The sequence below is a fragment of the Pelmatolapia mariae genome, linkage group LG10_11 (genome assembly GCF_036321145.2).
Source record: "Pelmatolapia mariae isolate MD_Pm_ZW linkage group LG10_11, Pm_UMD_F_2, whole genome shotgun sequence".
NCBI classification, from domain to species: domain Eukaryota; kingdom Metazoa; phylum Chordata; class Actinopteri; order Cichliformes; family Cichlidae; genus Pelmatolapia; species Pelmatolapia mariae.
The window spans coordinates 11075154-11102028 of NC_086236.1; the positions used below are offsets into that span (position 1 = coordinate 11075154).

Below are 26875 nucleotides of genomic sequence, written 5' to 3' on the forward strand. Positions count from 1 at the left end.
TCTAATTCAGCAGCTGAATGATGTCACATACTTTTCGCGTGAGTGAATGAAACGAGGGCTGAACCGCGTTCTTTTTTTATTGTCACTTGTAAAGATTACATACTTCAGTGAGAAAACCAAATAACATAAAGTTGCAAAACAACCTTCAGAAGAAATACTGCATTGCAATTAATGAGTTATAAATTTAAGAGCGTCTAAGCTCTCTTATGATGTGCAACGACTGAAAATTTGTACTTTTTCCCCTCTAAAATTTCACTCAACCATGTCTGACTGGAGGGAACGTTATGCAGTGCAATGCATCTTTTCATAAGACCTTCAAAAATGCATATTCCATTAGAAATGTAATCTCAAACTAAATTATTCCATTTGTTTTGTAAGTTTGGTCCTCAAAACAGCTTAAATTAAAGTTAAAAATCCATTTTTTTAATTAAAGGGTCACTCAGCAGTAACTACTTCTACTAAAGTTTACCTGTTTTACTTCCTTCTGTAGTTAAATCCCTAAATTATTATTATTTTTCTCTCACTGTCTAATTGAGTGACAGTTTGATGCTTTTCCCTGTGCTGCCGTGCAAAGAATCACAAAAACCTGGATCTTTGGCACAAGGATTTCCATATCTGATCCTGTGGTTTAAAGAGGCGTTTGGTGTGATCAGCTCATAACCAGGTGCAGGCAAAAGCTACAAAATACACGAACCACAGCCCTACCTGCCAGGTAGCAATGTGGTAGTCGTGAAATTAAATTTCCTCGGCAGCTCCCCGCCTGTGTCTTGGGGCTGAAAGCCGGGCTGTTTTATACATTGGAAGGCACAGGCACACAGAGATACCAAACCATCCTTTACCTCCTTTGATGTTGGCGGGGCACCTGAGGGGGAGAATATGGAGAATGTGTTGATTACAGATTCAAGTATTCAGTACACACACCGATGCTGCGCACAGTATATAGCAGGAGGCTCGGCGTAGCAGTTTGATAGTTTGTGGTGAAAGTGCTGGCAGGGGCACAGCTCTCCTCATCCTGCCAAGTCTGTGGTTTCATATTGTGATTATCAGCTGCAGATGTGAATCAGAGTATAAGCTATATAGGCTGTTCTTTCTCACTTTGGTCAAAAATATGGGCTTTATGTGGGCTTTTTTTGAGTATTGTATGTCAGTTGCTGAATGCCTTTATGCATGGTACCTTAAATAAGCATAGATGGTGCAGAGCCTTTAAGGCTTGGCTCCAAAGACCAAAATACCAGTGTTCAGTTAACACCATGAGCGTCACAATTAGCAGTATTTCCCCCCCAATATTACACATACCACATTTGGTTTTGAACAAAGCCAGAACAGGTGCACAAACTTTTAAAACAAAATCCAGTTGCAGAAGATGACAGAGTGGCATAAATTGCTTGCGTGTATATTAAGTGAGTTTTGCTGACCCTCTGCTGATTTCCTACTGGGCGTCTGTCTTTGCACAGAGCAGCTATGTAACATTTAAAAGAAGGAGCAGAGGGCACCACTACAACTATTGGGCAATGCTATAGCATTACCTCAGTTTCCACAAAACAAGGCGGCAGGTGGCTGCCTGAGCGACAAAGTAGTGATTATCAGCACATCTCTGGCAGGCAGGCAGATACCGAGAAAATAACTGTTAACCAGCTTACGCTACATTTCCTTGGACGCCATGAATGAGAGATAAAGATCGCTGCATCTGCTGCGCACATAGTGCCACATACAAACACTACATCTCTCTCACTCTCTCTCTCCCCTCACGCACACACAAACGTGCATAGACACACTCATGCTGAAAATGAGTCACCGCTCCACTTGCAGCACTCTGACCACAGTTGAGCCTTGACATTTTCTCATGCCTCCAATGTATTTACCAAAGTTCAGACAGGAAGGACACGTCTCTCACTTTTCCTATCATGTAACCCACTTGTAAACAAAGATGCTGATCAAAACAAAAAAATTAAACAACAACAAGGCAAAAAAAAAGAAAGAAGCATATTGTCTTTTTTTTTTTTTCACGATGACAAACTGCTCAATTCCAGCTTGTTTTTTTTCTTCCCTTTTCCCGCCTTTGAGCCGCCACTTTTGTTTCCCTTCATGTCCGCGTTGTAAAGAGAACTTCTGATGGGTTTTCAGAGGAATGAAGTATCCGAAACAAACAGATTTTTCACGAGAGCACAATGTCTCGCTGATACCACACTCAACAATGAGAAGAGGAAGAAAAACTTTTATTGTTTCGAGAAATACGCTCACATTGTTCTCGTTTCTAGACGTTACGTCAGAGGGATTATTCCGGGACAAGCTGCAACCAGTTGAGCAAAAAAGTACATTCCTATCAGCTGATTGGCTAGTTTAATTAATTTAACAGATTAAACTACAATGTATAATCAAGGATGTTGAAAAAAAATGGAAGTTTAAACTTTAAATCCACTGGATGGAAATGTGTTATTCATCTAGCTTTAAAAAAAAACATTAAGAATATCAGTTATTTAACATTTCTTTCATCGGCTGTCTCAGCCACTGATGGCACTGCGGGGTATTTTTGACCTACACAAGTATTTTCTCACAATGAAATACCTCACTTGCTTTGCATCGCTAGTTTTAATGTTGATACTTTTGGATTTTATTCATCCGTTTTGAGCTGTCATCACTTTCACTGCCCCGTGTGATGACAGAAATCCGTCCAAAATTGAAGGAGTGGAAATTCGAACCATTAAATCTTTTACAAGAAGCTTTTAAGCGTGCACAGTTATGTGCTTGATCCTGCAGAGACAAAGGTAAAAAGGTTACTGCTCTTGGACTGTAAACTGAACGCAGGAACACAGGCAGAGAGATTTATGCTTCTGTATTAACAGACCCTGGGTTGTGGACTTCCACCCCGGGCTGGAATAAGAAGCGGCGTGCAGTGAAGTCACTGGCTGAAAGTTTGGCATGGATGGGACAGAGGGAATTGAAAGAGACAGAGGAGACAGAGGAGTTTGGATCCTGCATCAACCACTGAATTAAAAAATAAGAAGAAAGATGACATGCTGCCTTATTTATCCATATGTTGCATATTATAGCATCTGTTTACAATTTATTTTATTTACTTTGGTGATGCTTGGCCCGGGTTGATTAACATTTTCTGCAGTGTTTGTTGTCTTCTGGAGCAGGGTTTGACTGGCACTCGGTGATGGCTGTTTGAAGTGAACACAGCCTCGGCTTTGAAGCTTGGGGGATGAAAGCAGAGCATCCAGATATGACTAGCGGATAATCTAGAAATGAATTTTGGCTGCCTCTGAAGGCGACCGACAGGCGACAAACATGTTTCTAGTTGTTGATTAAATGTTACTTGAGATTCAGTGATGCAAGGACATAAAACAGAAATGGAAACTCCTAAATACACATCAGGAAATAAGTTAAATATGTTTGTTTAATGACAACAAGCTGCGGATGTTGGTGACCGAGCAAAGAATGGCCTATCTCTTCTCTGAGACAGCTCCTTTTATTTATGAGTAATGCTGTTTGCAATTGTGGCTGTAATTAACGTTATTAATCACTGTTTCCCAGCACGATCACAAATGTATCTCTTGAATCACTACATCTAAATGTGTTAAAAACCGCAGTCCTATTAAAAAACAAACAAAAAAAAAAACCTTTAAAGTTTGCAGAAAGACAGGCAGGCATCATTTGAAGAGCGATCTAAAAAGTTTTTTTTAAAGCTTTTAAAAAACAGATAATTCTGTCTGCCTGTCTGCTGCAGCTCATCACAGATAAGTTACTTAAGTCAATAGTTTCATGACAGGAGAAAAACACTAATCCACACAATATTCCCTAAAAAAAACCCCATCTCAAATATAAATCCTTCTGGCAAGCGACAAAGTGTGTTTGGCTTTGGATTTTCTCTCTAAGTTAATAAACTTGATGTTCTGCATGCTAATCCTTGCCCATAAAAAAATCACATAAATGCAGGCTATTTGACAAAATATTCTAGTCACAGTTGCACCTTTAATCCAGGGGCGCCTTCATAGGGGTTGCCATATAGGGGCCACTAAAACATTGGGGTGGCACACCAAAAAACAGAATTTTATTATGCTGTTGTCAAATATAGGTTACTTGAAAAATATGGCAAAAAAGAGAGAAAGAAAAGAATTGTATGCCTAGTTAATTCCCTGCTATTAAAGTTGATATCACTGAAAATAGATACATATGAAAACCAAATAAGTCCCAGCCATCGTTTCAATGATTCTCAGCAGAGCTGAGCAGAAGCAGCTTAAGATTCACTCTCCCAGAATGGGTTTGGGAGCCACTGGGAGGGGCAGCAAATTTTGGGAGATTACCAGTGCCCCCCTTAGTGGCGTCCAGCTTTAATCAAATAAATTCTTAAGGTGTAATTATTTAACTGAGGCTAACAATGCTGAAAACAGGGTGTGTGTCATGTACAGTATACTATATCTGGAGTAAGAAGATTACACACAAAAAAAAATTTAGACAAACAATACAGTTTGAGTATGTTTTTTTTTTTTAAAGAAAAACAACCAAAATGATTTTAGATTTTTACAAGAAAAAAGAACCCAAAGGAACCAAATCTGTTGAATCTGTTATTACGTTTATTGTAATTATAAAGAAAATAATGAAATCCTTGCTTTGCAAATTAATCCCAAACAACTAGCTGATGAAGCTCCAGCAATTAAACTGCATTTCAACACTGCTGATGGACTGCACAGAAGGAAAAAATGAAAGTGACTCTTAAAGCAGACAGAGGTGAGCAGATGTAGTCTGCTGAAAGCCACTGTGCATGTCTCTAAAATACTCACAACTTAATGAACACAGTAATTTAAAGTTTTGCAGATTGTTACCAACACTGACATCTACTGGCTAAATGTTTAAATGCAGACATGCGCACAGGAGCTGGTGGAATCTGGTCCTAAACTTGTTTTGCTATCAGGGAATTTCAGTTATTACTTCCGTTCTTATTTATTTCTTTAAAATCTCAGTAATTAGAAATAAAAAAATAATAAAGAGAAATATCTTATTATATGCAGTGTAAGAAAAAAAAACATAGGTAAGGTGGGTACAAGATAAGATGTCTACTTGTTAGGGTTTTTTTTTTTTTTTTTTTTTCTTTTTTGGCAGCTGTACCCGGTGCAAAGGAAGCACCTTAAAGTTTGGGCAACGATCACTAAACCACACGGCTACATTTCTGCGAAATCATACGCACTTAAACAAAACTACAGAAACGCGCACAGCACCGCTTTGCATTCAGAACCAAGTGGATAAAAGCAATGCAGAGTTTCTCAAGAAATTCTTTATCGTATGCATCATAACTGTAACGTAATTTCCACCTAAATGCAGACAAATCTTTAACAAGAATGTCTGACTCTTTTTTGAATGTGAAAAATAATGCGTAATCAACATAAAAATAACTAAACCACATCACTAAAATCCAGTTATAATGACATCGATGTAGATTTTATGGTATTGTTATGCATGCCACACTGTAAAACTGGCGTCATTATAAAAAATGTTATTAAAAAGGCACAGGTAAAGAGGTAACAAAAACAAAACAAAACAAAACAAAACAATAGAAAATTATACTCACTGTGTAGCAGAATAACCTCCTTTTGTTTGAATTATTTGGATTTATCTTATACTCGAAATACATTATTATTGCATAAAACACAAAACTCAAATTAAATACATTTTTAAAAGCTAAGAAAAGCATTTAAAAAATTGTACTTGAGTGCCCCTGCATACCTGAAGAAATGCACCTACCACTAAAATAATGTAATGTCTGGTTATAGGCGTTATATTGAGGGATGAGACTATCCTGCAGAGTGAATCCTGCACAGAAAAGCCTTTGCTGTGGTCACAGGTGCTCAATTTCAACGCACCATGGTAAAGGTGACTACTGTATGAGCCCTGAGAGCTCATTGGTCCTGCTATGAAGAGGACAAGCATGAGGTAACATTCCAGAGGCTGATAAGTCAACCCGAAAAACGGGGAGCTTATTTTAGGTGATGCTGCCATGATGATGATGATGATGATGATAAATTGCGTGCCGCGAGAAGCAAACTGCGCATGCGTGGAGGTAATGTTCCCAGAGAATTCAGCAGGGCTAGATGTTGATTCTTTGCTATTTCCGTTTCGTGATTTTTTTCCTCTTCACTGTCATTTAAAGAATCAAATCTAAAAGCACGAGAAATGAAAGACAGTAGAAGCAAGACAGAATACGTGTGTGAATGAAGGGAGGCAGGTGTAACGATGAAGCTGCACCACGCCAAGCGAGGGGAGGTGAAGAAGAGAGTGCAGCAAGGGTGGCTTGGGTGAAGATGAGTCTCAGGGGTGATGTGGATACCACAAAAAAGGGAGGGTTTAAGAGAATAGTGAGACTTGCTATGATGTATGGCACTGATAAAATGAGAGGCTTAGCTGAAGATGTTCAGATTTTCATTAGGAGTGAGCAGGATGGACAGGATTATAAACGAGTATTTCAGAGGGACAGCTCAGGTTGAGCAGTTTAGTTACAAAGTTACGTAGGTTAGGACGTAACTTAGGTTAGGAGAGATAGTGGATAAAAGGGGTAACAAATGATGCTGAAAATGGAGCTGTCAGGCAGGATCCTGGAGGAAAAAAACAGAGGAGGTTCACTGATGTAGTGAAAGGGTTGGCGTGATAGAGGATGCTGGGGATAGGGTGAAATGTTAGCAGTCTAAAGAATATTTCTTTTTCATGACCACTAATATAGTGAGTAAAAAGTGCAATGTTTCAATCGGAAATAAAGCGGCTTAGAATAATAATTTATTGTAGGCTACTTGAATAAATGTACCTGAAAAATAAGGCTACGCGTGAACTTTGAGGGAGTCTCCAGCTACACTTTTCCCACTACTGCAGAACTCTAGTGAGCACCATCTTGCTGTGTGACTGTGTTGTATCTTTGGCTCTGACGGGCTGTTGGTGCTGCTGCTTACGTGTCTCCTACGTACGTGACGCCGCACCACCTCCCTTCTCTCTCTCCTCCCTTCGTGCGGTGGACAGGCTCCTTCTCGGCTAGTACTGCAACACACTGAGGTACGTTATGTTTCTTCTTCTGAACCCGAGTACAACCTGCGTTTGAGGTATTTCACAGAAGCGATGATGCTGTCTGTCTGTGGATTCTTATACCCGTGACCGGGGGACTGTCCGCCTCATCCATCCCTTTAACCGGAGCTGGATGCAGGTCGAAGTTCAGGAGAGATGCTAGGCCTGCTCCTTTTAGCTTACTTGCTAATGTCTCGCGGTGCGGTCATTTGGCATTTCGCAGGAGACCCACAGTCAGCAGAGTTAATGAAGTATTTTTTCATTTAGGTAATTAAGCCAATTTGGCAGGCTGTGAGCTTCCTGACTGATAACCCTGCTGTAATATAGCTCACCTTGCCCGCTGCCCACCTTGTTAGCAAGCTAATGCTAATCGATTAGCAGGCGAGGGCAGGGAGATGCTCTCCTCTCTGCTTTTCTTCACAACCTCTTTTTTTTAGTCCAGGAGGCCACTGCTGGTGGTGACTCTAGTAGAAGACTAGAGATTTCAAATTGATTTGATTCATGTTTTTACTGATGTCTTCTTTTCTAACGTAGACAGTGATAGTGACAGGTCCTGAAGGGCACTCATAAAGGAAGTGTGACATTTAATGAATGATCCTCCTCATGCTAATATTATGAAATCTGTGCGCTTTTATTCTGAAACTGTTTGTCTTATATATTAGCCTAAAATTATTTAGTTTCCCACTTGACGTATTTGTAAGAGAGCTCAGCAAGCTCTCCTACGTGCGGGTTTGTCCTACCTCCATGTCCTCTACGGCCTCTGCCATTGTTGCTCGTAGACACGCGTGGAAGCCATAAAACTACTCACAAGCTGTGTTTGTGCTGTAATCATTGGCAGGATCAACTCCATGAGGGACCCTGGGCAAAAAAAAAGTGTGTCTGGGACTGTACTTGTCAGTTTCATAATTTCCACACTACACACGGAAACTACCGGTTATACTAGTGCTGGAAATCCAAGCTAATCACTTTAGTAGTTAATAGCAGTCTGAGTCATTGATTCTCTGCTTTAGTATGATTTTCTGTAAGTAGAGAAATAGATCCATGGGCTGGGCTCTTGTTCAGTTGGTAATCCAGCCTTGGGGCCACTAAATAACTTAACTATTCGTAAATGTCCAATTGACATTAATATGATATTCCTGCTCCAGGTGCTTCCACTGAACACCCGGGTGGCTGGCTTTAGAGATGTATTTGAATGATTTAATAGTGAGAACATGCTAGGGATACACATGTATGAGCTGGTGTTCCAGTCTTTATTAGGGAAATCAGAGCCTTTGAGATGGAGGGGAACATGTTTGGGCTAAACAGATATAGAAAAAGCATGTTGATACAGTGTTTTTCTAACATGTGTTATAACTGGTATGAAGGTGCAGTTGTTGATAAAGGGTGAGGCCGCTCATTAAGTAACAAGCCTGAGGGAAACAACGGATCAGAAAGGTTGAAATGAAGGAGTGATGTAGTGTTACAGTTCAGAGTTTATATTGTTATATAATAGAGACCAGCTTTATTGCACTGGTACTCACTGCTCCTTTATTATTATTATTATTATTATTATTGTTGTTATTAATATTAAATTTTAACTAAGAAATTGCGTGAGCTAGAGTTGCTTTTCACCTGGCCAACATTTCTATCTACTATCAATATTAACATGTGTGTTATCAAGTCCCCGTGCAGCTATTTATGATTGTACGTGAATCTGTTCTAATGATGAAATAGACCCCATGCTTTGCACAACAGGCACTTCATGAAAATGAAGGACAGTCAGTCACTCACATGCATAAGAGTAGGCAGTCTAGACGGTTAACAAAGGGGTCACTTTGCATTTCAGTCTGAGCCCTCTTTGTTCTCGCTCTCGCTTTTTAACTTGCCTTATTCCATTTTAAAAACTTAAAATTTCATTTAGAAAATCTGCCAGCTTTAGTGTCAGAATATCCCAAATTTGACCTTAAATCTGAAGTAGTTTCAAGCAGAGTGACTGAAAGAATCAATAGAAGCATTCATACAATATAAACTTTAAATATGTCCAGTAGACGAAATGAAAAGGTTATTATTAATGTGGTACCTGCATCCCAGCTGACCAGTTTGCTCTAAAGTATGCACATTTAAAGGAATGTAGTGCATGCAAGACAACAATGCATCACATCTGATATGATTGTTCTTCTGCTGCAGTGTTGCCATTTCGAGCTCTACCTGTTTTAAAGCTGCAATACTCAAGGGGTTGGGGGCGGAAGGAGAGATTAAATTAAAAAAGATATTTAAAGAGATAGTTGCACTTTTTTCTGTCTTTGTTGACAATCCTGTTTTCTCATTTCAGATAATGGCTGCACCTCCCACCTATGCTGACCTTGGAAAGTCTGCCAGGGATGTTTTTACCAAAGGATACGGTAAGCACCACTGAGCATCACTTTATTCGTAAGCTTTTAGTGTAGTCTACTTTGAAGGAAAAGGGTTTGAATCACAATAAAACTGACAAGTGAATGCTGTGCCTCAAAAGTCATTTGGAAACCTCCTTTGGGTCATCATGATACTGCATAATTGAAGTGTTCGCATATAGGTACAACAAATATTAAGTACTGGTACTTTGATGGAGGTGAAGAAGCCTGGAAAACCATGTTTTAAAAAATTGAAGTTGAGGATTTTTTTAATGCATGTTAGCTTCTGATTTTGAGGGGTTTTCTGTGTTTTGCATTAAAAAAGGTCATTTGGAGTTCATTTTATTTCCACTTTTACTTAATCATTTATTAAACTGTTATTGTGTAAATCTTCTGTCACTGGAAGAATATTTTAATGGGTGTTTGCACTGAACAATTTCTTTTGTTCTCTGAATAAATGAGAAGATTTCTTGGAAGCTATGATAAAACACTTCCCCTCAGATATTGCGCAAAATCCAACCACTGCACACAATGCAATATCAAATGAAAGTGATTGATTCAAACCAGTCACAGTTCTGTGTATAGCTTACCAGTGGAGGAACACATGTTGCGCACTGGGCCTACAGTTAAACTGGATATCCTTGGATTGCGTTTGTGTAAATATGCTGCTATTCTTGGATGATTGCCAAACGATGTCGGAATCTGGGGAATTCACAGTTCTTGAAGCTACTGATTTGTATGTGGCATCAATACTGAATTAATGCAAATATAACATTGATTGTAAATGGATAAAAAAAAGCAGGCTCAAGTGTTTGGTTTAAGAAAAATGCCTCCCTTTTTTTCCTGGCAAGTGAGGCTGACTGGTCAATGATTTTTTTTTAAACCAGCTGTCTGTGTAAATAAAACTTATCTTAGTTATTTTGAGTGGTATAATATTTTATGTGTTGCTTTTAAGTGTGTCATAAGTTTTTACCGGTCCCATAAACTTAAAAAAAAGTATAGTCTTGAGGACTTTAACCCCTGTATATGTATACTGCAAGTTGCAGTTTCAATGAAGGTGGACTGCAAAATCAGTCGAGAATTTAAGTGAATCAACTGACAGCTGTAATGCCAAACAGTGCCATGAATTGGGTCAGTGCAGCCCACCTTCTGGCTATTATTCATAACTAACAGCAACTAATGCTTTCAGAAGATTGGCATCAAATCAATGCACATTAAGTCAGTGGCATATAAATCACTTAAAAAGTACTCTGGTGGCTAATGAATGGGTATTTCACAGACCAGAATCAATATCTTGATTTAATGTGTACTGAATTTTCAGAAAACACTCTTTAAATGATTATTAGTCAAAATTTTGCTTGAGTACCACTAATAGTATAGTAATTAAAGCAGTTCTTATCCTGAGAGCTTGCTAATGCTTGTAAATCTTTAAGAAAGTTGTTCCATAGGCAAGACTGTTTCAGAGTGTTGTCTTTTTTTCTCCGTATGGTGGTATAGTGACATTGTTGTACATACTGTTGATCTTTTGAACCATTTTCTGTTTCAGGCTTCGGGCTCATCAAGCTGGACTTGAAAACAAAGTCTGAGAATGGACTGGTAAGTCGTCATTGGTCATTATCAGATTAGCAGGGCTGCCAGTTGATGCCGCAGCAGTACTATCATAGCTTAAGACCGTCCTGGCTGTTAAGTAACTCATTATCTGATCTTTAAAATGTTGCCAGGATTCATTGACATCTTACCTCAGAGTTAAGGGAAATGGATTTCTTGACCTTTTTCCATGCACCTTCAGCATTTTTGGATCTAGTTTCTTATCCAGAGTGCTATTACTGCAAATATAGTTTGGACCAGGACCACAGAACAGCATTTTATTGATAGATTTTACTAGTATTAGTTTTGGTGTTCCACATTAACAGTGTTGTGGGTTTTATCTATCATCTGCAGGAGTTCACCAGCACTGGCTCTGCCAACACCGAGACCAGCAAGGTAGCTGGATCTTTGGAAACCAAATACAAATGGGCAGAGCACGGACTGACCTTCACAGAGAAGTGGAACACGGACAACACTCTGGGGACTGAGATCACCATCGAGGATCAGGTGATGTGCTGTGATAGCAGAAGAATGAGACATAGATTTCTGCTGGCAAAATAATCTGTGATTTATAATCAATCATTAAAATTGAGGCTAAAAGCTTATAGGCCAAAATTTCAAGATGTGCAATTTAAAATCCACTAAGATTTAAAATGCTTTTAAACCATAGCGCTTTTTGTTTATTTTTCTTCCTGTCATTCTTTTAAATGTCATTCTTGGCTTTTTCACAGTTGGCTAAGGGCCTGAAACTTACATTGGATTCCTCCTTCTCGCCAAACACCGGGTAAGAACAGCTGCATTTTTGTTTGTTGGCTTTTTTGCTCTAGTAAAGCTTAAAGCAAATGGATGCAAAAACTACATTGCAGGAATGCCAACTATACAATCAGTGAATTAATATATGTAATGTCTATCATATGAAAACAAACATCCACAGCCTCATGTATGGGTGCCCAACTGATTGATGCATTTTACTTTGCAACAATAAAAGAGGTTGATGGGAAGTAAAAGGGCAAAAAGAAATGTCAATATCATGGGGCACTGCATAAGTAAACTGCAACTGGTATATGGGTAACTGACATGTTAAATTTCTGCAGGAGTGCCTGTGACGGTGCAGTCTACTCAGCTACAATAATTTAATAAGGGACTTGTTGTAAAAAGCACTAGTTCACCTGGTTTGTGATAAACCAGTTTTTTTTCTTTACACTGTCAGAGCAGTTTTATGTTTCATGCTGTGAGACAACAATGTCAACCTGTATTTTTTTCCCTGCAATCTCCTGGCAGCAAGAAGGGCGGAAAGCTCAAGACGGGCTACAAGTGCGACCACATCAATGTTGGCTGTGACGTTAACTACGACATCAACGGCACAGCCATCCACGGCGCAGCAGTGGTGGGCTACGAGGGCTGGCTGGCTGGCTACCAGATGACCTTTGAGGCTGGCAGGAACAGGATTACCCAGAGCAACTTCGCAGTTGGATACAAGACTGATGAGTTCCAGCTCCACACGAATGTGTAAGAGATGCTGATATGGCCTCCTCTCCTCATCTGTGTGCAGTTTTAGAAATCTTATGAAGCTTGTGTTATTGCAGCTACGTTGCTGTTGATTTGATTTATTTAATAGAAATTCACATTTAAAATATAAGGAGTAAAATATTACTGGAATAATGATGTCTGATGAACAAGCCACACTGAAACATTCCTGAATTGGCATCAAGCAGTATACAACCTTACTGTGCAGGCATGCTATGTGTATGTGTGGGATTTTATTTGAGTCTTCGTGGATAAAACGCTCGGACGTTAGGTGAATGCTTCTGTCCTGTCGTAATTTACACTGTAAGTCAAAGGCTAAACGTTTAAGTTATTAGTGACGCCAGACCAGTGTATGGCTAGACAAGAACTTCCAAAGCCCTCTTTTTTTGTCCTTGTCTGGATGATTGACTTGTTGCCTGTTTGGCACTTTGCCTGACACCCAGGTGCCTTGCGGTTATTTTTATACACAGGTGATGGGATTTACTACCTTGCAAGTGAGATGGAGTGAGTGTTTGGCAGGCTTCAGTGAAAATGTAGCACGAAGTGGTGTCAGACGGTGAGCAAGAGGGAGGGACAGGGCACGGTGTTAGTCATGTTTCCTGCTGTGCCTCTGACCGAGCCTGTCTGAGTCTGCTTGTAAAGTGGTTAATATGAAGTCAGACAAAGTGTAGTATAGGCTTTACACCAGTCACAGTTCACTCAACTGTAGATGTCTTTGACACGCAAGACGTTTATGAAACACAAACTCATAATTTAATGTCACCTCTGTGTAGCAGCATTAAATATATTGCAAATATCTTTTTCCTTAGAAACGATGGTACCGAGTTTGGTGGTTCCATCTACCAGAAGGTGAATGACAAGCTGGAGACGGCCGTCAACCTGGCCTGGACTGCTGGAAACAGCAATACCCGCTTTGGCATCGCTGCCAAGTATCAGATTGATCCCGACGCATCCTTCTCTGTGAGTAGTGTGTAAACTGAAGTGACTTAGATCCTTCTGTGCCAGGATTCCTTTATTGCTGCACTGTTAGACAGGTCTATTGTCGACCGTTTGATAAGGATCTTGTTATGCAGGTATATATATTAGAAAATGCACTGTGTCATGCAGTGCAGGTGCATGGTCTTAAAGAAATACACTCATGCTAAAGAGGAGTGTCTGCAAGTGAAGGTTTGGACTAATTTAATCCTTAATGCCACAATTCAGGTCTTATGTCTCCCTCTTCTGGCAGTGAAAATTACACAATCACTGTACGTCTTTGCTATCGATTGTGTTCTGTAGTCACCGACTTTCTTTTACTCTGAGCATCAGATACTCTTTTTGGATGCTTCCTTGTTTTGTTTTTTTTGTTATGTTTTTTCCCCCAACACTATTCCCATTCGCTGTTGCTCACCCTTTCTCTTCCATTAAGACAAACCAACCATTCCTACCTGACCTGAAATGCATCATCAATGCAGGTGCACTGGCATGGGAACGGTGCCACAGACACCATATTTCAAACTAATGTACCTGGCGCTGATCATCTTAATCAGTTTTGTCTGACCTCTTTTGGGCAACAGCTTGACTGTAACAGATGCTTATTTCCTTATAAAAGCTGGAATTCCCACTCGAAGCAGAGATACTTAATCTGACTGTTTGTTAGTGTAATTATCTGCATTATTTCAGCTTCTATTTTAATGACAGTGCCAGTCATAAACATTTTAATCTTTTAACTGGGAAAATGTTGTGTTTCTAAGAGTTTATAACTACTGCTCATTTCCAACCCATGTGGCTAGTTGGTATTTTACAGACATAATGTGTAAATACAATTTACAGTTTTCATTTTCACGAATGCCCCTGTGCATAATAGATACAAAAACCTGCTGAAGAGAAGCTGTTTTTACTGTACTGTTGTTTTTTTAGGGCTATTAACTTCTTTGTTTAGTGAGTAAAAAAAAACCCAACACATTGTAATGTGAAGTTCTCTGTTCATCTTCTATGTATAATATTGATCTGTGGTTCCCTCACAGGCTAAGGTGAATAACTCCAGCCTTGTGGGCCTGGGCTACACTCAGACTCTGAAGCCAGGTGAGTGAAGTCTCTGCAGACGTTAGGTGTGCTTAAATAGACCTGACTCTGTTCACAAAGACAGATCAGTTATTATATTAGGTTTCATCAGGGGAAATGCATATTCAAGAGTTGAAGCAATGTTTAGACTTGCACGAATATTGGATGGAAAACATCTGAAGTGTGTGTCCACGAGCTGTGAATGAATGAGTTCACTCAGCAACCCTTGTAATGTTTAAAGTGTTAATGTGTTTGTGGCTTATGTGTTTTCCTAGGTATCAAGCTGACACTTTCTGCTCTCCTTGATGGCAAAAACATCAACGCTGGAGGTCACAAGCTTGGTCTTGGTCTTGAATTCCAGGCATAGAAGGATGGGGGGAAAAATCCTTCCAGTCCTCAAAACACACATGCATCCCCCACCAAAAAGATCCTTTATTGATTAGCTCTCCTTCACAAATCCCTGTGTCCCCTAAAGATGTTATATAGCTGGAAGCAAGACAGCGTAAAGGTCAAATTGTTCTTGCGCCAATTTACCACTTTTTATGGACCATTTCTGGGAACATTATATTTTGAAATGAAAGAGCCCACTTTAGAACAAAATTATAACTGTTGAACAGAAGGTTGTATCTTGAATTGTGTAGCTTGCAAGGGAAAAATAGCCTTGAGTACATTCAAGTTGGCCTCACTTTTTTTTTTGTTCATTTCACAACATTCGTGCATAATGCTTTAATTTGTGTCTCTGCTTTCCAATGCAGTGAAAAGGGAATCAAAATAGATCAGCCCGAAATGCAAAAAGGGCTCAGCACAGTTAGTCTCTGCAGTTAAGTAGTTTGGCCACCAGATGGTGCTGTTGAATAGCACCAGCAAGCGCTCCTCACTCAAATGGCGTAGTGATGAATTCATTTTTATTTAAGCACGTTGGCACTGGAGAGCCCTAGTATCTGTCTTGATATATTGTACAATGGGAAGGGTTAGTTGTCCCTGGCGTAAGCAACTGTGAGTAGCTCAAAGAGACACTACAACCCGACGTGTACATTCTGTGTTTTTGTCTCACTTGTCTTTTTGTGTCTGTGCATTTGGTGTGAATCATGTCTTTTGTTACAAATAGCAAAAATAATGTTATTTTATTGATGGTCTTACATAGTTTAATGCACCTGAAGTCTTAGGAAGGGAAAAGACTTGTCAATTCTTCCTGGTCGAGCAAACAGGATGCAACCCACCACGCACACAGCCGAACTTCTCTGGGTGAGAGCTAGAGTGCTTCTTTTGAAGAAGAATGATGGCCAGGAAATTGTAGTCTTCCACAAATGATTATGGGAATCATGCTTAGTGTACTTGGCAGTATTGTCATTCCCTGAACTAAATAAAGAACATCTTGAACCGGTTTCTGAGCGTAATTGTTCTCCTATCTTTTGTCACATGACCATATCTGGTGTGATGATAATGTCTGCCCACATGAAAACACTCTTGAACAGACAGGTGGGTAATTTATTTTTACAGCTGAAGATGATTTGGATGGGAGCACATGACTCCTTGTTACTGATAAATGTTTAGTTTATGAAGTGGAGAGTTACAAAGAACTAACATCTTCCACATAAACCTTCTGACCACTCACATGAAATTATTTGAACATATGCTCACAGCTCTTCATTAGATAAACCTATTCCATTGGTTATGTCTAGCCAAAAATACGGCAGCAATCTAACTTTTATTAGTCCCACACGTGGGAGATTTCTTGTGTCACAGCAGAAAGTGGGCAGTGCAAAGTTAGGTAGCAAAAATGAAAAACACTGCAATAGGATATTGCACGTGTGGATGTGTGTGTTTGGTCAGCTGCGAAGTCCTTGTTGTGGAGTCTGACAGCAGTAGGAAGGAAAGACCTGTGGAATCTTTCCATCCCACATCGTGGGTGCCGCAGCTTGCCATTGAAAGGGGCTGTTCAGTGCTTTTGGGGTCTCATGGATGGGGTGGGATATGTTTTTCAACAGGGATGACAGCTTAGCCACCATTCTCCTGTCACTCACCACCTCCACAGGGTCCGAGAGCATCCTAGAACAGAGCTGGCCCTCCAGATCAGCCTGTTCAGTCTCTTTCTGTCCCCAGCAGAGATGCTGCCGCTCCAGCAGACCACACCGTAACAGATGGCTGAGGCCACCACAGAGTCATAGAAGGTCTTCAGGAGTGGGCTGAAGACCTCCAGTCCAAAAGATCTGAATCTCTGCAGCAGGTACAGCCTGATGCTTAATCAAGATGACCTGTTGAAGTTCCCATCAGGCATCAGAAATGTTAAGGTGATTCAAGTGATTCAAGTTTAAATGTGTTATGGTTGGTTGTAGCAGTGGGTTGGTTTGACTGTTTCAAAAACTGCTGATCTGGGATTTTCCCTTAAAATATCCAGTGACGACAGTTCTCTGGGTGAAAATGTTCTGTTGCTGTTAGAAGAGAATGTCCAGACTGCTTCGAGCTGATAGCAAGGCAACAGTATCTCAAATAACAACTCCTCACAACCAGGTTATGCAGAAGATGATCTTTAAACTCCCAACATGCTGATGGAGATGGGCTACAGCAGCAGCGGAAGACCACCTCAGATGCCACTCCTGTTGGCTAAGAAGAGGAACCCGAGGCTACATTGCATACAGAATCAGACAAAGGAGGAGGGGAAAAACGAGTGATGAAGAATGAGTTGATTCCTGTTGCAACATTTGAATGGTATAATTGGTATTTTGTGTAAGCAGCAGGACAGCATGGCTCTAGCATGCCTTGTATAAACTTTGACCCCTTAGTATCATCTGGGCATCATTTAAACACATGACCAAAGTCTGCCCATGTTCTGATGGCCACGTCAAGTAGGATATCGCACCATGTCAGTAAGTTCCGAAGAAATAAATAAAGAGGTTCTGGAGACAAAAGGGGATCCAAGCCCAGTACTAGTAAGGCATACCTAATAAAGAGGCCCAACGTTTTTTTTTTTTTGTCTTTTTAAGCATAATTATAACAAGTGTCACATAAGATGAGTAGACTCAGTCTAACATACGACGCAATTACTACATTCTGACCTATATTTATCGAGGCAAAATTACCCTTTATCAGTGAATGGAGAAAGTATGTGAACTCTTACTATTAGCGGCAAATTACATATGTTTGTTATAAGTTACAGGATGACATAACAGACGGACTAATATTCATCGACTAAGCTCACTTCAAACTTCACCGCTGATTCGTACACTCACACCGCCCACAGACTGTGTACGTCCGCACTAAGCCACGCCCCTTCACTCACGCACCAACATGGCGACATGCGGAAATATGTGGCGAAGCAGAAGAATTATTTTTGATCTTTTTCTGACTATTGTTCTTCAGCTCTTGGTGAGCAGCTGCCTGTCGACTCCTTTGAATGGAAATAAAACACAAGGTATGTCGTACTTGTTTGAAGTATCTGAGACGAAGTTTCCTTTAAACTTAGCCACAGGGTTTACCCCTGCTCTAGCTAGTTGGCTAGCCCGTCATGCTAGTACCCGCCGTGTCAGGGGAAAAAATAAGGCAGGTGACAGGCTTTCTCTGTTTCGGAAAAGTGACTTAATAGTATTTTAAAACTCTCGCCTTTATCCTGGCACTGAAATGCGATTCGGCAAATATGATTTCTAGTTAAAATATGTTATACGTTGAAGACAGTGCTAATATTTCTTTCAAATAAAATTAAGCGTTTCAACGTTAAGCTGCAAACATAAATTCATAACATTAGCTTTGCTTAAGTTTCACTCACAGTGCGTCAGAGGTTAAGTCTTTTGAGAGTTTTGCGGTCATAACACACTTATTGAAACCATCAACAGGAAGTCATATTTTCCTTTATCTCCAACCTCTACCACATTTCAACTACTGTATGTTTATAATTGATCCGTATTGTTCAGTTTTACCTAGTTAATTATCTGTTTACCTCATAATATAAGACAAGATTGTATTGTTTTTAAAGCCTCTATCAGTAGATCCCCTTCTGAGGGTTAATGAGTTATGGCGGTCACATAAACTGACATGTTCCAGATGTACCACCATATATCTATACTGATTATTAACCCTCTGTCAGAGAGTCATTAAGAAAACCTCCTGACGTAAGTAAAGACTGTAATATTTCAGTCAGTGGCAGGTATTGTTTTGCCTTGATAGTCTCTGAGCAGTGCTACAGCATTCTTTTGGTTCGCTGTAGTAAATTCATGTGTTCTCAGTTTGTTAAAAAACAATGTGATTGGACTTTGAAGCTGTCAGGATGTAGGTTGTTGTCTACTCTTGCCCTCCCCTTCCTCATACGATTACTGTTAATATGGTAAAATGATGGTGTGCAACAGACAGCTTATTTCAAGATGTGCTGTTGAGATAAAGGTGTCCTAATTCAACAGAGGTGTTGTTGTCAATTTGAATTGTTTAACATTTCATCCTGTTTTAAATGGGTATGGAGTTGCATATTTAGCTGAAATAATCTAAAAACATCTCTGTGGGTTTTAGGGTTTGTGCTATGTCACTGGAAAACAGGATGTTAAAGAAAAAAAATGTTTGTACAGAGGGAGGTTGACTTCTGTTTGATTAACCTGCTAAATATTTACTTGCTTTAAATTGAAACACTGTACGTCTGTCACATGGTTTTAATGCAAATTCATCTGGAACAGGATGCCACATTATCTTTTTTAATTATAAAAATGCTTAATTATAAATATTAAGTCATTTGTCAACTGCTTAAAAGCTAAAGTTATATCACAGTGTTTAATGCAACAAAGCTTTCCTGTTCAGAGGTTATATGGGCCAAGGCCCTTGTATATGAATAGACCCTTTCTTCACTTGGGGATGGCTTACTCAGTGCCTCAAGTCCCCAGTGTTCTCCTCCTGTCACTTGCTAAGCAACGCCTCCCAGTCCCAGAGGATGAAATAAAGTCGACACTTGTTGGGTGAATGGTGTCACTGAAAGAGGAAGGCTGGCTGATTGCAACAGATTCTTGACAATTTAAATACTTAAAAAAAAAAAAGAAAAAGGAAAAAAAAAGCTCAGTTCAAAATATGTCCCTTTTTCTGCAATGCTAAATAAACAAAGGTCTTTCAGTTTAAGAGTGATAATGTTTTTATACTGATTATACTGTTATACATGTTAATCTAATCAGTTTTCATTTTTATTAGTTGGATGGCAACGATCCCAGTAGCTATATGTTATTGTGGTCAGCCATTATTGTTATTATTATTATTCATCATAGTGTGGCTGCCGCCCTCTGTGGCACGAGCAGCTTGTTCGTGTGCTGCGTGCTTCTCTTTAGATTTTTTGAAATTTTGTACAGTTTCAGAAATATTCCACCTTTTCTGTTGGTAGAGTCACATTAACTTTGAATGGAGAGACCAGCCTTTCTTACTTTTTTGCTGTGACTCTCCTTCCTTTGGGCCAATTTTCTCCCAAAATGTTTGTCCTACAGACACCGTTGTCACACCAAATTGACCAGGACAACTGTGCCTACAAAACTAACTTATTTTTGTCGCTGCACCTTCAATGGTTTTGCAGTTATTTTAAAAAATGTCACAAAAAATGTCTCAAATCCCTCCCCATTTGTGTGTATTAGAGAACTAGAGGAAGACAGGCAGAAAACCTAGACTGAAAAATATCTCTTTAACCTCCAGCTGTAACCACAATTTTCACCCTACAGCCATCATTTTACCCTCAAAATGTAGCCACCCTTGCCTTTTTTCACACGAGCCCTTACTCGAAGCCCAGAGATGTGTCATTTTTGAACTGGAGCCATTTGTTTCAGAGAAATGCCGTCATGAGCTCCCATTGACTCCCTATTTAATTTTTGCAACCAGTTTTGGAGAGAAAGGAAAGTGTCAGCATTAGTTTGTCTTTTTTTTAGGATGGAACGTGTATGTCAGAGGCTAGATTTGGAAAAGTCAGTACAGGTGTTACAATAAAAAATGTAACTTTTTGAAATAAGCTGATTCAAAGTCTTGTTAACATCACGAATCTCACACATTCATCAGTGCCTCATCAGGCAAGTTGTTATAAAATTTTTACCAAACTAATAGGTATTAAAACTAAGGCTGCAACGATTCATCGTGTAACACGAATAGCTCAATGATTTTGCTTCAACGGTTCATTTAATGCATGGCTTTTGTCACTTAGTTGGCAGCACGTAAAGGTGAGCATTTCACTCACATTTGTAACTTTAAATAGACCTGCAAAAGAAATGCATTTAGGAGCATGTGTGTCGATAAAAAGTATTCCAACGTTAACCCACACAGCCTCTAGTTTTAAAACAAAAAAAGACAACAGCATCAGTTACACTATGATGATCTCATAGTTTAATGTTGAGCCAGAGTCTACAAACACAGCAAAGAGACTGAGCTGTTAACGAGACGGTGAGCTCAGGTGGAGTGAAGGAAAATGTTTTTCTAGCCTTCAAAACAGCACCACCTGTTACTGTGATCACCAGTAAACCCCTTAATTGGGAAAAAGCTGGTGGGAGTCCTTCATCAAACCACCTGATCAACAGATTCCAATGTGAAGAAAAGAGAACTTTGGCATTATTTTGACAGATTTAAAGTGAAATAATATACAATATTTATATTCATGATATTCTATGAATATTTACAAATATGAAAATAAAAGCTTTGTTTTTGCAGGCCAATAAAAATGTACATGGGCCACTAAAATTCTAAGCTGCTGATCTGGTCTGTTCAGTAGCACAAAATTTTGCAGTGCAAAGGGGAAGCTATAGAATGGCGATAAGCTCGCTTCTCTTCATTGCAGCCAGCACATTCTTCTTTAATAACTTATGGACGCACAAACTGACTCACTGACTAGCACACTTAAACATGCAGACACATAAAAACACATACACATGAGCACACACCAACTATGTCATTCAGGAGATACAAACACCCACATCCAGCCATCTGCCATGACCGGTTGTGGGCGAGGGGTGGGAGATAGGATAAAAAAGTTCACAAAATCTTTTGAAATTTCTTTTTCTTTATTATCTGAAGTTTTTATTTTTTGCTGACTAAAACATTTTTTTTCACAACTAGTTTTAATTTCCAGTTTGGAACACAGATAACTAAAACTAAAGTTTTTATAGTTTTCAGTTCAAGGAAAAAAGCTGTCTCAAAATGAAACCTTTCATTGATAAAGCTAGTTTGCAGTGAAGGTTGTACGTTTCCACACAAACAAGCTGCTGCTCAGTACAAATGTCCCCTTATGAGCTTCTCTGTGGCAGCTCAAGGGTTAACTGGCTTGCTGAAGGGCTTCCATACGTGGCAGTCTCACTTGAGGTGTAGTTGTGTGACATGATTGAAATTTATGTAGGAGCACAAACTGCCACAATATAGTGTTCATTTTCAATATTTTTTTTCCTTTTTAAATATTTTGTGATTGAGACATTTATATGTCTTCGTAATAAGAAATAAAAAGTGTAGTTGTGAAACTGGTTGGCAAATACTAAGAAAACAAAGTTCTAGTTTTCTAAGTTTTTGATGGGCAATAAATATTTTGGTTAATGAAAATGTTTTATGTTCAAGTGTTTCAAAGAACACTTTGTCAGAAATATGTTGTAATGCAATTGTAATGTATGTAATGTGTTGCGTTGTTATTTCCTTTGATCCAACAGTGCCCCCAAACAGCACAGAAACTCAATCTCAAAATCTTACTTTGACCACTGTGAAAAAAGAAGCAACGGTGACACAGTCTACACCAACTGATCAGAATCTAGCAGCTGCAGGTGTTTCCAAGGGTCCTGTAAAAAGTGATGGCAACAGCTCCACCACAGCAAAGCCGGAAGTTACTGAAAAAAGCACCATCAAAACTCCGACTGTTCCAAAACCAAAAAAAAATGACGCTGTTGAGTTCGATAGCTCTGATAAGCTAAATGACGGCACCAAGGAAACACCTGCTAGTCCTGAAGCAGGAGCAGCAGCTCCTGAAGCAAACATTAACTCTGATCCAGAAAATGCCAACACCACCATCAAAACTAATGAAGCAACAAAATCTGCAACGGACGAGCCGGACGAGTTCAAACCTCAAGACAGACCGCAGCTGGGCACTGATGTTAATGAGAATGAGATTGATGATGATGATGGTGGTGATGATGACTACAGGAATTATGAAAATATTGCATATGATGAAGAGCATGATAAGACCAGGAAGCAGCCCGATGAGATTGATGTGACTCCGTTTAAGGAAAGAGACAGCTACAACACAGAGGATGAAGACTCCCACTTCTTCTTTCATCTGGTCATACTGGCTTTCCTGGTGGCCATTGTCTACATCACATACCACAACAAGAGGAAGGTGAGTGTCGGCCTGACAAAAGCTAGCTGACGGCAGGATGTCTCTGATAGAGGCTTCACAGGAATCACTTCTTCATCCAGATCAAATAGCTGAGTAAAAGCCAAATGTGTTCTGCAGACATCTAACTTGATGCAGAAACTTTTGTGTGTAATTTGTAGTTATTTTCTTCTTATTTATGTAGTAAAATTTGTATTTCTATAAGGAAGTTAGCTTTTACTGAATAATTATGGTAACATCTTAGGTCATGCTGCTTTTTTGTCATATATTGTTTTAAGTTGAATTGATGTATTTTGTCACCCAAAACTGATGTCTCCGGCTGTTTTTAACCTATTACAGGTGAAATAGTTGATTAATTGAGAATCAGTGGAATAATGAAACATAGCCATAGAAATTAAAAGGTAAAATTTAACAAGATCTGTGGCTTGAAGGCCTTATTGTGTCAACAGAGGAAGAATGAATACCTGAGATTGTTAACTTCTACTAATTTGCATTGTCAGTTAATTAGACTCATTAATTAGAAGTGGCACAGTGTTAAATAAATTAAAATGAACCAACTAAAACTACTTTGAGATAATAAAACAACATCAGCTTAATTTTGCTATTCGTATTGTAGAATATACCATGATCATACACCGATCAGGCGTAACGGTATGATCACCTGCCTAATATTGTGTTGGTCCCTCCTTTCCTGCCCAAAGAACCCTGACCCATCTATACTAGATCCCCGAATGCATTCACTGAGCTTTAATATCACTCTGGGTTCTTAGCTAGCTTAGCGTTGACACGTTTGCAAAGAGCCAAAGATATAATAGCAGCATAACATAGTTGTTTCTTTTCCAGACCCAGTTTGCGCTTAACCATCGCACTCTCGCCCTTTGTCAAACAAAAATAAAAGTAATGTACATATTCACATTGCAGACTGTGTCACTGTTTTCCTCCTCTGGCATATGAACTGAAATACAAACTGAAATCAGCTGATTGTAGCGCAAGTGCAAATGGAACCCATAAGCAGGACCGATGGGCAAGCAGACTAACAACTCAAAGGAAATGAACTGGGAACTGGTTCTCGATTCTCATCCGTAGACCAGGTCACCTTCGTCCATTGCTCCCTGGTTCTGACGCTCCCTTTGTTGGTGCTTTCTTCCAACACAATTTGCCTCTTGTCAAAATGTTGAAATCTTTATTCTTGTCCATTTTTTCCCTGCTTATAACACATCATCTATTAGGACAAAATGTTCGCTCACTCCCTGATAGATCCCACCCACTAACAGAAGCCATGGTGAAGAGATAATCAGTGTTATTTACTTCACTTGCCAGTGGTCATGATGTTATGCCTGACTGGTATGCGTAGCAGATTTATCTTCTCCCATATAAACTCAGATTTTATTTCTGAAAGGCTTCAATCCAGTCATTATGCAAACTTTTATGGTGACTGAGGTGCCCTGAGGCAACTATTGTTGTCACGTGGCGCTAAATAAATACAATTGAATTGATTTGCTTTTTCTCCTGCTCTTTTCAGATCTACCTCCTGGTACAGAGCCGGCGCTGGAAGGAGGGTCTGTGTTCCCGCAACACTGTGGAGTATCACCGCTTGGACCAGAATGTCAATGAGGCCATGCCGTCCCTCAAGATGACCCGAGACTACATTTTTTAATCTAGAGGAACAATATAGTAGGCTTACGCAGAGCCAGTTCCTGGTCATTTATAGATAAGATGCTGTGCGTTGTTATGGAGCTTGATTGATGCTTTGTCTTGCTTTATAGGCCAATAAGAAATCAGGGGATATTGTAGTTGGGGAATTTTTTTTAATGGCCCTTTTTGGTTGTCTGAAGAGATAATCCTATTAATATATTCTTATTTGTTATAATTATAATTATCATTGCCATTAAGTTAATAATTTTGGATTTCTTAGGGGCTTTTTTATTTTATTTTTCAAATTTTTTTTAGTATTGTTTCAGCCTTACAGTTCCTTTATACCCATTTTTTGTTTTCTCTGTTGCATATTGTCTTAATATTTCTAACACTTTGCTTAAGAGTTGCAAAAATTACATGTTAATTGAACTTTTAGGCTGTAATGTGATCGTGAACTAATAGAAGAGTTGAGTATGTACTCTGAAATTAGGAATGAACACCTAAGTAATTGCTGTGGAAAGCACGACTACCTTTCATATTTCAAAAGTATGCAAAAAAGTGCAATGAAGCAGAAACTGTTAATCAGATGTTCCTATATATTAAGTTATTCCCTAAAAAACAAAAACAGAAAAGCTCTTCTACTCTTTTAAATTGTCTCAGTTTGACATAATGGGGCAGCTGAATTAAAGACAACTTGGGTAATTCATTCCAATATATGTATTGTTTCATATAGAAATAATCAGATAACATGTTTAGTTATTTTTTAGCATATAGATAGAGAAATACAATTTTCATTGGACCCTGAAAATGAGCTTTTTACAATCACTTTATCGCCAATTTTTCTGCTTACACTATAGATGAAAAGTAGTGACAGTTTTATTACTTTTCATTAATTTTTGGCCATCTTGGCTACACATTAAGCATTAAGTTAAGAAGTGGTGGGCGGGGCTACTCTTCAGGTGAAAGATGTGTTTAAGCCATTTAAATGAGGATGGATGTGTGTATCGTGCAGATGATAAGGTACTAATGTATAAGAAAGAAATGTCTATTGCCAGAATTCTTCTTTTTTCTTTGATCACTTTATATTTAACTTGTCTTAATAACATGCCTGATTTACTTCTACTGCCCAGATTTTGCTATGTGGAAATCGTGGGGCTGGCCCTCTTTGTTTTATGACTTCGGTGAAGTCTCTGTCAAAAAAACATCTTCACTGTGGCAAATTTTAAAGACAATGTTTCCTCGTGTCCATGCAGAACTTTTCACTTTTCCTTGCCTCCTGTCAGGGTATTTTGGTGGAATTAAGTTAATCAGAAATTCTGCACCCTCTCTATGACCTGTTCACAAAAGCAAAAACACAACTTTTTATTTTTTCTCTTTCCTATGCGTCACAGCCACGTTTTTCTGTCTGTCGTTGTCTCATGCCTTCAAATGAAATGCCATGACTGCCACTGGAGTCTGCAAATGTATCAATCTCGCGACGCCTTCTGTCAGTTGTTTTCAGCTGGTTTGTGAATATACAAGCGAGACGGTGGATATATATATAGATTTGCACTGTGCCGTTCAGGTATGCTAGCTAGAATATGAAGGGATGAAGGATCAACACTGATCTCGCAATCAACAGTAGAAACTGTACAATCTTTCTCGCTTTTTTTGGTCAATAAAGCACAAATTGCGTAAATCCTTCCTTTGTAATTTTTCTGGCTCATGTTTCATTTAATCCTCTGTCCATCCTCTGACATATTTTTGATAAGGAAAAGTTTTAATTTAGTATTCTTGTGTGATCTGCCTTTTTATGTTGCAAATGCCCTTTTTAACTATGTTGGCATCAGTAAGAGGAGAGGATACTTTGATCTCTTTTGATCCTAATAGGCTTACATGTTGTATCTTTTGGTAATTAAAAGTCATAGATTGAGCTGATGTGGTTGTAGTTAAAAAGTTATTTTGCTAAACAGGGAAGTGTTAATAAAAGAAATAACCAAAAAGAAAAAAATAAAACATCGTAAAAACCACTGCACTGGTGTACAAAAGCAGACTCTGTAGCTCAGCTGCTAATTTGACCACAAGGAGGCAGTACACACACAATTAATTGAAGCAGACCAATGCTGGAGATGTGTTCTTCACTTGTCAGATTTTCTGCTCTTTCCCTCACCAAGTTAAATTTTGGTGCCTGAGCAAATAAAAGTGCAATTTCATAATTTGATTTCCCTGTCATTGTGACACAGGTAACCTATTCATATCACTAAAGAGAACATGAGCAGAAAAGTTCCCAGATTCTTGCAGAAAGGAGGTAAAGTGAGCATCTGCATCACTAATGTGCAGAAAATACTACTAAGAGGGGGAAAAATGAAGAATTTATTGT

General features: G+C 39.1%; 2 protein-coding genes across 2 annotated transcripts; both read left to right on the forward strand.

The window, feature by feature from the left end:
- The first annotated feature begins 6935 nt into the window (after positions 1–6935).
- Positions 6936–15957, forward strand: vdac1 (voltage-dependent anion channel 1). Its single transcript, XM_063487190.1, has 9 exons — positions 6936–7038; positions 9359–9428; positions 10963–11012; positions 11358–11510; positions 11735–11787; positions 12285–12512; positions 13340–13490; positions 14537–14594; positions 14849–15957. The coding sequence occupies exons 2-9, from the start codon at positions 9362–9364 to the stop codon at positions 14938–14940; spliced, it is 852 nt and encodes a 283-aa protein (XP_063343260.1). The 5' UTR covers positions 6936–7038; positions 9359–9361; the 3' UTR covers positions 14941–15957.
- A 1898-nt stretch (positions 15958–17855) lies between these two features.
- Positions 17856–26194, forward strand: lg10_11h5orf15 (linkage group 10_11 C5orf15 homolog). The gene is made up of 3 exons (XM_063488229.1): positions 17856–17985; positions 22205–22884; positions 24404–26194. Exons 1-3 carry the CDS (start codon positions 17862–17864, stop codon positions 24536–24538), a joined length of 939 nt encoding a protein of 312 aa, XP_063344299.1. The 5' UTR covers positions 17856–17861; the 3' UTR covers positions 24539–26194.
- The last annotated feature ends 681 nt before the right edge of the window (positions 26195–26875 follow it).